General features: G+C 52.9%; 1 protein-coding gene across 1 annotated transcript in view; it reads right to left on the bottom strand.

Moving 5' to 3' along the window:
• Positions 1–14,395, bottom strand: part of LOC137363988 ((E3-independent) E2 ubiquitin-conjugating enzyme UBE2O-like) — a 336,360-nt gene extending 321,965 nt beyond the window's left edge. The window contains 2 exon segments of the mRNA XM_068027481.1: positions 14,033–14,142; positions 14,145–14,395. Of these exon segments, the coding sequence (XP_067883582.1) occupies positions 14,033–14,142; positions 14,145–14,367 (333 nt within the window). The 5' untranslated portion in view covers positions 14,368–14,395.
• Between the last annotated feature and the right edge of the window lie 708 nt (positions 14,396–15,103).

Genomic DNA, 15,103 nt, shown 5'->3' with positions numbered 1-15,103 from the left:
ATCAATATTTCCTCCCCCCACCACCATCAATATTTCCCCCCCCCCCAAATATTTCCCCCCCCACCATCAATATCAATATTTCCTCCCCCCACCATCAATATTAATATCTCCCTCCCCCCACCACCAATATCTCTCCCCACCCCCCCACCACCAATATCTCTCCCCCCCCACCAATATCAATATCTCCCCCCCCCACCATCAATATTTCCTCCCCCCCCCACCATCAATATTTCTCCCCCCCCAGCAATATCAATATTCCCCCCGCCCCATCAATATTTCCTCCCACCAATATCAATAATTCCCCCCCACCACCATCAATATCTCCCCTCCCACCAATATTTCTTCCCCCCCCCACACCAATATCAATATTTCCTCCCCCCCCAGCAATATCAATATTCCCCCCGCCCCATCAATATCAATATTTCCTCCCCCCCACCATCAACATTCCCCCCGCCCCATCAATATTTCCTCCCACCATCAATATTCCCCCCCCCACCATCAATATCAATATTCCCCATCAATATTTCCTCCCCCCCCACCATCAATATTCCGCCCGCCCCATCATCAATATTTCCTCCCCCCCCACCAATATCAATATTCCCCCACCCCATCAATATTTCCTCCCCCCCACCAATATCAATATTTCCTCCCCCCCACCACCATCAATAATTCCCCCCCCCACCACCAATATCAATAATTTCCCCCCCAACCAATAATTCCCCCCCCCCACCACCAATAACTCCCAAACCACCAATATTTCCTCCCCCCCCACCAATATCAATATTTCCCCCCCCCCACCACCACCAATATCAATATTTCCTCCTCCCACAACCATCAATATCAATAGTTCCTCCCCCCACCACCAATATCAATAATTCCCCCCCCCCCACCAATACTTCCTCCCCTCCCCACCAATACTTCCTCCCCACCAATATTTCCCCCCCCCCCACCCACCAATATCAATATTTCCTCACCCACCATCAGTATTTCCTCCACACCACCACCAATATTTCCTCCCCCCCTCACCCACCATCAATATCAATATTGCCCCCCACCCACCAATATCAATATTGCCCCCCCCCACCACCAATACTTCCTCCCCCCCCCACCACCACCAATACTTCCTCCCCCCCCCACCACCACCAATATTTCCTCCCCCCTCCACCACCACCAATATGTCCTCCCCACCACCACCACCACCAATATGTCCTCCCCACCACCACCAATATTTCCTCCCCACCACCACCACCAATATTTCCCCCCCCTCACCACCACCACCAATATTTCCCCCCCCTCACCACCACCACCAATATTTCCCCCCCCTCACCACCACCACCAATATTTCCCCTCCCCCACCACCACCAATACTTCCTCCCCCACCACCACCAATACTTCCTCCCCCACCACCACCACCAATACTTCCTCCCCCTCACCACCACCAATACTTCCTCCCCCTCACCACCACCAATACTTCCTCCCCCTCACCACCACCAATACTTCCTCCCCCTCACCACCACCAATACTTCCTCCCCCTCACCACCACCAATACTTCCTCCCCCTCACCACCACCAATACTTCCTCCCCCTCACCACCACCACCAATATTTCCCCCCCCTCACCACCAATACTTCCTCCCCCACCACCACCACCAATACTTCCTCCCCCACCACCACCACCAATACTTCCTCCCCACCACCACCACCAATATGTCCTCCCCACCACCACCACCAATATGTCCTCCCCACCACCACCACCAATATGTCCTCCCCACCACCACCAATATTTCCTCCCCACCACCACCAATATTTCCTCCCCACCACCACCACCAATACTTCCTCCCCCCCCCACCACCACCAATACTTCCTCCCCCCCCCACCACCAATATGTCCTCCCCACCACCACCACCACCATGTCCTCCCCACCACCACCACCAATATTTCCTCCCCACCACCACCACCAATATGTCCTCCCCACCACCACCAATATGTCCTCCCCACCACCACCACCAATATGTCCTCCCCACCACCACCACCAATATGTCCTCCCCACCACCACCACCAATATGTCCTCCCCACCACCACCACCAATATGTCCTCCCCACCACCACCACCAATATGTCCTCCCCACCACCAATATGTCCTCCCCACCACCACCACCAATATGTCCTCCCCACCACCACCACCAATATGTCCTCCCCACCACCACCACCAATATGTCCTCCCCACCACCACCACCAATATGTCCTCCCCACCACCACCACCAATATGTCCTCCCCACCACCACCACCAATACTTCCTCCCCCACCACCACCACCAATACTTCCTCCCCCACCACCACCACCAATACTTCCTCCCCCACCACCACCACCAATACTTCCTCCCCCACCCCCACCACCGCCTCTATTTCCTCCCCCCCCCCCACCAATACTTCCCCCCCCCCACCAATACTTCCCCCCCCCCACCAATACTTCCTCCCCCGCCCCCCCACCACCAATACTTCCTCCCCCCCCCGCAATACTTCCCCCCCCCCCACCAATACTTCTCCCCCCCCCCCCCACCAATACTTCTCCCCCCCCCCCACCAATACTTCTCCCCCCCCCCCCCACCAATACTTCTCCCCCCCCCCCGCAATACTTCCTCCCCCCCCCCGCAATACTTCCTCCCCCCCCCCGCAATACTTCCTCCCCCCCCCCCCACCACCAATACTTCCCCCCCCCCCACCACCAATACTTCCCCCCCCCCCCACCACCAATACTTCCCCCCCCCCACCACCACCAATACTTCCCCCCCCCCACCAATACTTCCCCCCCCCCCCCACCAATACTTACCCCCCCCCCCACCACCAATACTTCCCCCCCCCCCACCAATACTTCCCCCCCCCCCACCAATACTTCCCCCCCCCCCACCAATACTTCCCCCCCCCCCACCAATACTTCCCCCCCCCCCCACCAATACTTCCCCCCCCCCCCCACCAATACTTCTTCCCCCCCCCCCCACCAATACTTCCTCCCCCGCACCCCCACCACTACTTCCTCCCCCGCACCCCCACCACCAATACTTCCTCCCCCCCCCCCACCACCACCAATACTTCCTCCCCCACCACCACCACCAATACTTCCTCCCCCACCACCACCACCACCAATACTTCCTCCCCCACCACCACCACCACCAATACTTCCTCCCCCACCACCACCACCACCAATACTTCCTCCCCCACCACCACCACCACCAATACTTCCTCCCCCACCACCACCACCAATACTTCCTCCCCCACCACCACCACCACCAATACTTCCTCCCCCACCACCACCACCACCAATACTTCCTCCCCCACCACCACCACCAATACTTCCTCCCCCACCACCACCACCACCAATACTTCCTCCCCCACCACCACCACCAATACTTCCTCCCCACCACCACCACCAATACTTCCTCCCCCACCACCACCACCAATATTTCCTCCCCCACCACCACCATCAATATTTCCCCCCCCCTCACCACCACCACCATCAATATTTCCCCCCCCTCACCACCAATAGTTCCTCCCCCCCCACCACCACCAATATTTCCTCCCCCCCCACCACCAATATTTCCTCCCCACCACCATCAATATTTCCCCCCCCTCACCACCACCACCAATATTTCCCCCCCCTCACCACCATACTTCCTCCCCCCCCACCACCACCAATATTTCCTCCCCCCCCACCACCACCAATATTCCTCCCCCCCACCACCACCAAATTCCTAATAATATACAATCCTAATACTATACAAAACAACAAAAATCAGAAAAAAAAAAAAGAAAAAAAAAAAAAAAAGAGAATAGAATAAAACACCCTACCCTCAGCCCCCAACAACCCCCCCCCCACCTCACAATATTCCTCCCCCCCCCCCACCTCCAATATTTCCTCCCCACCCCCCCACCTCCAATATTTCCTCCCCACCACCACCTCCACCATCAATATTTCCTCCCCCCCACCACCAATATTTCCTCCCCCCCCCACCTCCAATACTTCCCCCCCCCCCACCTCCAATATTTCCTCCCCCCCCCACCACCAATACTTCCCCCCCCCCCCCCACCAATACTTCCCCCCCCCCCCACCAATACTTCCCCCCCCCCCCACCAATACTTCCCCCCCCCCCACCAATACTTCCCCCCCCCCACCAATACTTCCCCCCCCCCCACCAATACTTCCCCCCCCCCCCACCAATACTTCCCCCCCCCCACCACCAATATTTCCTCCCCCCCCCCACCACCACCATCAATACTTCCTCCCCACCACCACCACCACCATCAATACTTCCTCCCCCCCACCACCACCACCAATACTTCCCCCCCCCCCCCACCACCACCACCATAATACTTCCCCCCCCCTCACCATCAATATCAATAATTCCACCACCACCAATATCAATACTTCCTCCCCCCCCCACCACCAATATCAATAATTCCTCCCCCCCCCCTCCACCATCAATATCAATACTTCCTCCCCCCCCACCTCCACCAGTATCAATACTTCCTCCCCCTCCACCATCAATATCAATACATCCTCCCCCCCACCTCCACCAATATCAATACTTCCTCCCCCCCACCTCCACCAATATCAATACTTCCTCCCCCCTCTCCACCATCAATATTTCCTCCCCCCACCACCATCATTATTTCCTCCCACCACCTCCATCAATATTTCCTCCACCACCTCCATCAATATTTCCTCCCACCACCTCCATCAATATTTCCTCCCACCACCTCCATCAATATTTCCTCCCCCCACCACCATCAATATCAATACTTCCTCCCCCCACCACCATCAATATCAATACTTCCTCCCCCCCCCCACCTCCACCAATATTTCCTCCCCCCACCACCACCACCACCAATATTTCCTCCCCCCACCACCACCTCCACCAATATCAATATTTCCTCCCCCCCACCCCCACCCCCATCAATATTTCCTCCCACCACCCCCACCATCAATATTTCCTCCCACCACCCCCACCATCAATATTTCCTCCCACCACCCCCACCATCAATATTTCCTCCCACCACCCCCACCATCAATATTTCCTCCCACCACCCCCACCATCAATATTTCCTCCCACCACCCCCACCATCAATATTTCCTCCCACCACCCCCACCATCAATATTTCCTCCCACCACCCCCACCATCAATATTTCCTCCCACACCCCCACCATCAATATTTCCTCCCACCACCACCACCATCAATATTTCCTCCACCACCCCCAATATCGCCCCCTCCCCCCCCAACCAATATCTCCTCCCCCCCCAACCAATATCTCCCCCCCCCCAACCAATATCTCCCCCCCCCAACCAATATCTCCCCCCCCCAACCAATATCTCCCCCCCCCAACCAATATCTCCCCCCCCCAACCAATATCTCCCCCCCCCCAACCAATATCTCCCCCCCCCCCAACCAATATCTCCCCCCCCACCACCATCAATAATTCCCCCCCCTCCACCAATATCAATAATTTCCCCCCCCCCACCAATATCAATAATTCCCCCCCCTTACCATCAATATCAATAATTCCCCCCCTCCACCATCAATATCAATAATTCCCCCCCTCCACCATCAATATCAATAATTCCCCCCCTCCACCCCCCTCCACCACCAATATCAATAATTCCCCCCCTCCACCACCAATATCAATAATTCCACCACCACCAATATCAATACTTCCTTCCCCCCCCCCCACCACCAATATCAATAATTCCTCCCCCCCCTCCACCATCAATATCAATAATTCCCCCCCTCCACCATCAATATCAATACTTCCTCCCCCTCCACCATCAATATCAATAATTCCTCCCCCCCCCTCTACCATCAATATCAATAATTCCCCCCCTCCACCATCAATATCAATACTTCCTCCCCCCCACCTCCACCAATATCAATACTTCCTCCCCCCCCTCCACCATCAATATCAATAATTCCCCCCCTCCACCATCAATATCAATACTTCCTCCCCCCCACCTCCACCAATATCAATACTTCCTCCCCCCCCTCCACCATCAATATCAATATTTCCCCCCACCACCAATATCAATACTTCCTCCCCCCCCCACCTCCACCAATATCAATACTTCCTCCCCCCCCACCTCCACCAATATCAATAATTCCCCCCCTCCACCATCAATATCAATACTTCCTCACCCCCACCTCCACCAATATCAATACTTCCTCCCCCCCCTCCACCATCAATATCAATAATTCCCCCCCTCCACCATCAATATCAATACTTCCTCCCCCCCACCTCCACCAATATCAATACTTCCTCCCCCCCTCCACCATCAATATCAATATTTCCCCCCACCACCAATATCAATACTTCCTCCCCCCCCCACCTCCACCAATATCAATATTTCCTCCCCCCACCACCATCAATATTTCCTCCCCCCACCACCATCAATATTTCCTCCCCCCACCACCATCAATATTTCCTCCCCCCACCACCACCAATATTTCCTCCCCCCACCACCACCAATATTTCCTCCCACCACCACCACCAATATTTCCTCCCACCACCACCATCAATATTTCCTCCCACCACCACCATCAATATTTCCTCCCACCACCACCATCAATATTTCCTCCCACCACCACCATCAATATTTCCTCCCACCACCACCATCAATATTTCCTCCCACCACCACCATCAATATTTCCTCCCACCACCACCATCAATATTTCCTCCCACCACCACCATCAATATTTCCTCCCACCACCACCATCAATATTTCCTCCCACCACCACCATCAATATTTCCTCCCACCACCACCAATATTGCCCCCCGCCCCCCCACCACCATCTCCCCCCCCACCCCCAATATCTCCCCCCCCCACCCCCAATATCAATAATTCCCCCCCCACCACCAATATCAATATCAATAATTCCCCCCTCCACCATCAATAATTCCCCCCCTCCACCATCAATATCAATAATTCCCCCCCTCCACCATCAATATCAATAATTCCCCCCCCTCCACCATCAATATTTCCTCCCCCCACCACCATCAATATTTCCTCCCCCCACCACCATCAATATTTCCTCCCCCCACCACCATCAATATTTCCTCCCCCCACCACCAATATTTCCTCCCCCCACCACCATCAATATTTCCTCCCCCCACCACCAATATTTCCTCCCCCCACCACCAATATTTCCTCCCCCCACCACCATCAATATTTCCTCCCCCCACCACCATCAATATTTCCTCCCACCACCACCATCAATATTTCCTCCACCACCACCATCAATATTTCCTCCCACCACCACCATCAATATTTCCTCCCACCACCACCACCATCAATATTTCCTCCCACCACCACCATCAATATTTCCTCCCACCACCACCAATATTGCCCCCCGCCCCCCCCACCACCATCTCCCCCCCCACCCCCAATATCTCCCCCCCCCACCCCCAATATCAATAATTCCCCCCCCACCACCAATATCAATATCAATAATTCCCCCCTCCACCATCAATAATTCCCCCCCTCCACCATCAATATCAATAATTCCCCCCCTCCACCATCAATATCAATAATTCCCCCCCTCCACCACCAATATTAATAATTCCCCCCCTCCACCACCAATATCAATAATTCCCCCCCTCCACCACCAATATCAATAATTCCCCCCCTCCACCACCAATATCAATAATTCCCCCCCTCCACCACCAATATCAATAATTCCCCCCCTCCACCACCAATATCAATAATTCCCCCCCTCCACCACCAATATCAATACTTCCTCCCCCCCATCCACCATCAATATCAATACTTCCTCCCCCCCACCTCCACCATCAATATCAATACTTCCTCCCCCCCACCATCAATATCAATAATTCCCCCCCCCACCATGAAAATCAATAATTCCACCACACCAATATCAATACTTCCTCCCCCCCCCACCACCAATATCAATAATTCCCCCCCCCCACCAATATCAATAATTCCCCCCCCCACCAATATCAATAATTCCCCCCCCCCTCCACCATCAATATCAATAATTCCCCCCCCCCACCAATATCAATAATTCCTCCCCCTCCACCATCAATATCAATAATTCCCCCCCACCACCAATATCAATAATTCCTCCCCCCCCTCCACCATCAATATCAATAATTCCTCCCCCCTCCACCATCAATAATTCCCCCCCCCCCCCTCCACCATCAATATCAATAATTCCCCCCCCCCCTCCACCATCAATATCAATAATTCCTCCCCCCCCTCCACCATCAATATCAATAATTCCTCCCCCCCCTCCACCATCAATATCAATAATTCCCCCCCTCCACCATCAATATCAATACTTCCTCCCCCCCCACCTCCACCAATATCAATACTTCCTCCCCCCTCCACCAATATCAATAATTCCCCCCCCCCTCCACCATCAATATCAATAATTCCCCCCCCCCTCCACCATCAATATCAATAATTCCCCCCCCTCCACCATCAATATCAATAATTTCCCCCCCCCTCCACCATCAATATCAATAATTCCTCCCCCCCCTCCACCATCAATATCAATAATTCCCCCCCTCCACCATCAATATCAATACTTCCTCCCCCCCCACCTCCACCAATATTAATACTTCCTCCCCCCCCACCACCATCAATATCAATACTTCCTCCCCCCCACCACCATCAATATCAATAATTCCTCCCCCCCCTCCACCATCAATATCAATAATTCCTCCCCCCCCTCCACCATCAATATCAATAATTCCTCCCCCCCCTCCACCATCAATATCAATAATTCCCCCCCCCTCCACCAATATCAATAATTCCTCCCCCCCCTCCACCATCAATATCAATAATTCCCCCCCCCACCACCATCAATATCAATAATTCCTCCCCCCCTCCACCATCAATATCAATAATTCCTCCCCCCCCCTCCAATATCAATAATTCCTCCCCCCCCTCCACCATCAATATCAATAATTCCCCCCCTCCACCATCAATATCAATAATTCCCCCCCCCCACCAATATCAATAATTCCCCCCCACCACCAATATCAATAATTCCTCCCCCCCCTCCACCATCAATATCAATAATTCCTCCCCCCTCCACCATCAATATCAATAATTCCCCCCCCCCCTCCACCATCAATATCAATAATTCCTCCCCCCCCTCCACCATCAATATCAATAATTCCTCCCCCCCCTCCACCATCAATATCAATAATTCCCCCCCTCCACCATCAATATCAATACTTCCTCCCCCCCCACCTCCACCAATATCAATACTTCCTCCCCCCTCCACCAATATCAATAATTCCCCCCCCCCTCCACCATCAATATCAATAATTCCCCCCCCCCTCCACCATCAATATCAATAATTCCCCCCCCTCCACCATCAATATCAATAATTCCCCCCCCCTCCACCATCAATATCAATAATTCCTCCCCCCCCTCCACCATCAATATCAATAATTCCCCCCCTCCACCATCAATATCAATACTTCCTCCCCCCCCACCTCCACCAATATCAATACTTCCTCCCCCCCCACCACCACCAATATCAATACTTCCTCCCCCCCACCACCATCAATATCAATACTTCCTCCCCCCCCACCACCATCAATATCAATAATTCCTCCCCCCCCCTCCACCATCAATATCAATAATTCCTCCCCCCCTCCACCATCAATATCAATAATTCCTCCCCCCCCTCCAATATCAATAATTCCTCCCCCCCCCTCCACCATCAATATCAATAATTCCCCCCCCTCCACCAATATCAATAATTCCTCCCCCCCCTCCACCATCAATATCAATAATTCCCCCACCACCATCAATATCAATAATTCCTCCCCCCCTCCACCATCAATATCAATAATTCCTCCCCCCCCTCCAATATCAATAATTCCTCCCCCCCTCCACCATCAATATCAATAATTCCTCCCCCCCACCACCATCAATATCAATACTTCCTCCCCCCCCACCAATATCAATAATTCCCCCCCCCTCCACCATCAATATCAATAATTTCCCCCCCCCCTCCACCAATATCAATAATTCCCCCCCCTCCACCATCAATATCAATAATTCCTCCCCCCCCTCCACCAATATCAATAATTCCTCCCCCCCTCCAATATCAATAATTCCTCCCCCCTCCACCATCAATATCAATAATTCCCCCCCCCCCTCCACCATCAATATCAATAATTCCCCCCCCCTCCACCATCAATATCAATAATTCCTCCCCCCCCTCCACCATCAATATCAATAATTCCCCCCCCTCCACCATCAATATCAATACTTCCTCCCCCCCCCCACCTCCACCAATATCAATACTTCCTCCCCCCCCACCACCATCAATATCAATAATTCCTCCCCCCCCTCCACCATCAATATCAATAATTCCTCCCCCCCCTCCACCACCATCAATATCAATAATTCCCCCCCCCCTCCACCAATATCAATAATTCCTCCCCCCCCCTCCACCATCAATATCAATAATTCCCCCCCTCCACCACCAGTATCAATAATTCACCCCCTCCACCACCAATATCAATACTTCCTCCCCCCCCCCACCTCCACCAATATCAATACTTCCTCCCCCCCCCACCACCATCAATATCAATACTTCCTCCCCCCCCCCACCACCAATATCAATAATTCCTCCCCCCCCTCCACCATCAATATCAATAATTCCTCCCCCCCCTCCACCATCAATATCAATAATTCCTCCCCCCCCTCCACCATCAATATCAATAATTCCTCCCCCCCCTCCACCAATATCAATAATTCCTCCCCCCCCCCTCCACCATCAATATCAATAATTCACCCCCTCCACCACCAATATCAATAATTCACCCCCTCCACCACCAATATCAATACTTCCTCCCCCCCCCCACCTCCACCAATATCAATACTTCCTCCCCCCCCACCACCATCAATATCAATACTTCCTCCCCCCCCCACCACCAATATCAATACTTCCTCCCCCCCCCACCACCAATATCAATAATTCCTCCCCCCCCTCCACCATCAATATCAATAATTCCTCCCCCCCCTCCACCATCAATATCAATAATTCCTCCCCCCCCTCCACCATCAATATCAATAATTCCTCCCCCCCTCCACCAATATCAATAATTCCTCCCCCCCCTCCACCATCAATATCAATAATTCCTCCCCCCCCTCCACCATCAATATCAATAATTCCTCCCCCCCCTCCACCATCAATATCAATAATTCCCCCCCTCCACCACCAATATCAATAATTCACCCCCCTCCACCACCAATATCAATACTTCCTCCCCCCCCCCACCACCATCAATATCAATACTTCCTCCCCCCCCCACCACCAATATCAATAATTCCTCCCCCCCCTCCACCATCAATATCAATAATTCCTCCCCCCCCTCAACCATCAATATCAATAATTCCTCCCCCCCCTCCACCATCAATATCAATAATTCCTCCCCCCCCTCCACCATCAATATCAATAATTCCTCCCCCCCCTCCACCATCAATATCAATAATTCCTCCCCCCCTCCACCATCAATATCAATAATTCCTCCCCCCCTCCACCATCAATATCAATAATTCCTCCCCCCCCCCTCCACCATCAATATCAATAATTCCTCCCCCCCTCCACCATCAATATCAATAACTCCTCCCCCCCTCCACCATCAATATCAATAATTCCTCCCCCCCCCTCCACCATCAATATCAATAATTCCTCCCCCCCCTCCACCATCAATATCAATAATTCCTCCCCCCTCCACCATCAATATCAATAATTCCTCCCCCCTCCACCATCAATATCAATAATTCCTCCCCCCCTCCAATATCAATAATTCCTCCCCCCCCTCCACCATCAATATCAATAATTCCTCCCCCCCCTCCTCCACCATCAATATCAATAATTCCTCCCCCCCTCCACCATCAATATCAATAATTCCCCCCCCCACCATCAATAATTCCCCCCCCACCATCATCAATAATTCCCCCCCTCCACCAATATCAATACTTCCTCCCCCCCCACCACCACCAATATCAATAATTCCCCCCCCTCCTCCACCATCAATATCAGTAATTCCTCCCCCCCCTCCACCAATATCAATAATTCCTCCCCCCCTCCAATATCAATAATTCCTCCCCCCTCCTCCACCATCAATATCAATAATTCCTCCCCCCCTCCTCCACCATCAATATCAATAATTCCTCCCCCCCTCCACCATCAATATCAATAATTCCCCCCCTCCACCATCAATATCAATAATTCCCCCCCCACCACCAATATCAATACTTCCTCCCCCCCCACCACCAATATCAATAATTCCCCCCCTCCTCCACCACCAATATCAATAATTCCTCCCCCCCTCCAATATCAATAATTCCTCCCCCCCCCCTCCACCATCAATATCAATAATTCCCCCCCTCCACCACCAATATCAATAATTCACCCCCTCCACCACCAATATCAATACTTCCTCCCCCCCCCCCACCTCCACCAATATCAATACTTCCTCCCCCCCCACCACCAATATCAATAATTCCTCCCCCCCCCTCCACCATCAATAATTCCTCCCCCCCCTCCACCATCAATATCAATAATTCCTCCCCCCCCCTCCATCATCAATATCAATAATTCCTCCCCCCCCCTCCACCATCAATATCAATAATTCCTCCCCCCCCTCCACCATCAATATCAATAATTCCTCCCCCCCCTCCACCATCAATATCAATAATTCCTCCCCCCTCCACCATCAATATCAATAACTCCTCCCCCCCCTCCACCATCAATATCAATAACTCCTCCCCCCCTCCACCATCAATATCAATAACTCCTCCCCCCCTCCACCATCAATATCAATAATTCCTCCCCCCCCTCCACCATCAATATCAATAATTCCTCCCCCCCTCCACCATCAATATCAATAATTCCTCCCCCCCTCCACCATCAATATCAATAATTCCTCCCCCCCTCCACCATCAATATCAATAATTCCTCCCCCCCCTCCACCAATATCAATAATTCCTCCCCCCCTCCAATATCAATAATTCCTCCCCCCCCTCCACCATCAATATCAATAATTCCTCCCCCCCTCCTCCACCATCAATATCAATAATTCCTCCCCCCCTCCTCCACCATCAATATCAATAATTCCCCCCCCCACCATCAATAATTCCCCCCCCACCATCAATAATTCCCCCCCTCCACCATCAATATCAATAATTCCCCCCCACCACCAATATCAATACTTCCTCCCCCCCCCACCACCACCAATATCAATAATTCCCCCCCCTCCTCCACCATCAATATCAATAATTCCTCCCCCCCTCCACCAATATCAATAATTCCTCCCCCCCTCCAATATCAATAATTCCTCCCCCCCCTCCACCATCAATATCAATAATTCCTCCCCCCCTCCTCCACCATCAATATCAATAATTCCTCCCCCCCTCCTCCACCATCAATATCAATAATTCCCCCCCCCCACCATCAATAATTCCCCCCCCCACCATCAATAATTCCCCCCCCCCACCATCATCAATAATTCCCCCCCTCCACTATCAATAATTCCCCCCCTCCACTATCAATAATTCCCCCCCCTCACAATCAATATCAATAATTCCCCCCCACCACCAATATCAATACTTCCTCCCCCCCCACCACCAATATCAATAATTCCCCCCCCCTCCTCCACCATCAATATCAATAATTCCTCCCCCCCTCCACCAATATCAATAATTCCTCCCCCCCTCCTCCACCATCAATATCAATAATTCCTCCCCCCCTCCTCCACCATCAATATCAATAATTCCTCCCCCCCACCACCAATATCAATAATTCCCCCCCCCTCCTCCACCATCAATATCAATAATTCCTCCCCCCCTCCACCAATATCAATAATTCCCCCCCCCCACCACCAATATCAATACTTCCTCCCCCCCCCACCACCATCAATATCAATAATTCCCCCTCCTCCACCATCAATATCGCCTCCCTCCCCAGGACCATTATTCACTCCCGCTTTCCGCCCTCACCTTGATTTCCTTCACGTCCTGTTTGCCACCCTCCGGGTACCACTGCACCCGAACATAACCTTTCTTCAGAGGTCGCTCGCGGCCCGCTCCCTCCTCGTCCGTGTCCGAATCTCGCCGCTGCTCACCTCACCATGAATCAGGCCGACGATGCCGTGCCGCAAAGCCCCCTTGTAGGTACCGGACACCAGGTCATCCACGAATAGGAGTCGCTGGCTTCCCGGAGCCGGAGACTGCGCTGGGGACGGGGTAGCCGGGGTGACGGGCCCCAGGCCCTCGGGGACCAGGGTGACGGGCCCCGAGGTGCCGCCCGCCGGTTCATCCGCAACCGCCTCCATCACCGCCGCTCTGAGAAGGCGCTCCGGGAAACCTCTGACGTATTTACGTAGACGCATAGTGACGTCATAGCACGCCTGACCGGGAGCCGCCGCGGACCAATCAATGTTTCCAACAGGTGAAAAACGCCGGGAACTCGTCTTGTGATTGGTTACTTCCGACGGTTGGGGCAATATCTGGAGGCGGGGCCTCTGCCACTGGAAGCCCCGCCCACCTGGACCCCGCCCACCATTAAACTCCACCCACGGGAGCCCCGCCCATCCCAACCAACTTGGCCACCCGGAGCTCCACCCCTCACAACAAACCCCGCCCATGTTGCAGGCTCTGCCCCGAGTTGTTGCGATTGCAGAGACTTGGTTGAGGGAAGGACAGGATTGGCAGCTAAATGTTCCAGGCTTTAGAAGCTTCAGGCGGGATAGAGGGGGATGTAAAAGGGGTGGGGGAGTTGCATTACTACTTGAGGAGAATATCACAACTGTACTGCGGGAGGTCACCTCGGAGGGGTCATGCAGCAAGGCAATATGGGTGGAGCTCAGGAATAGGAAGGGTGCAGTCACGATGTTGGGGGTTTTCTACAGGCCTCCCAACAGCCAGCAGGAGATAGAGGAGCAGATATGTAGACAGATTTTGGAAAGATGTAAAGTTAACAGGGTTGTAGTCTGCGGACTGCGACACCGACCACTCCCTGGTGTGCAGCAAGGTTAGAATCAGACCAAAGAAGTTGCATCATTCCAAGCA

The sequence above is a fragment of the Heterodontus francisci genome, unplaced genomic scaffold (assembly GCF_036365525.1).
Source record: "Heterodontus francisci isolate sHetFra1 unplaced genomic scaffold, sHetFra1.hap1 HAP1_SCAFFOLD_598, whole genome shotgun sequence".
Classification (NCBI taxonomy): Eukaryota; Metazoa; Chordata; class Chondrichthyes; order Heterodontiformes; family Heterodontidae; genus Heterodontus; species Heterodontus francisci.
This window is presented reverse-complemented; position numbering and strand designations above follow the sequence as displayed.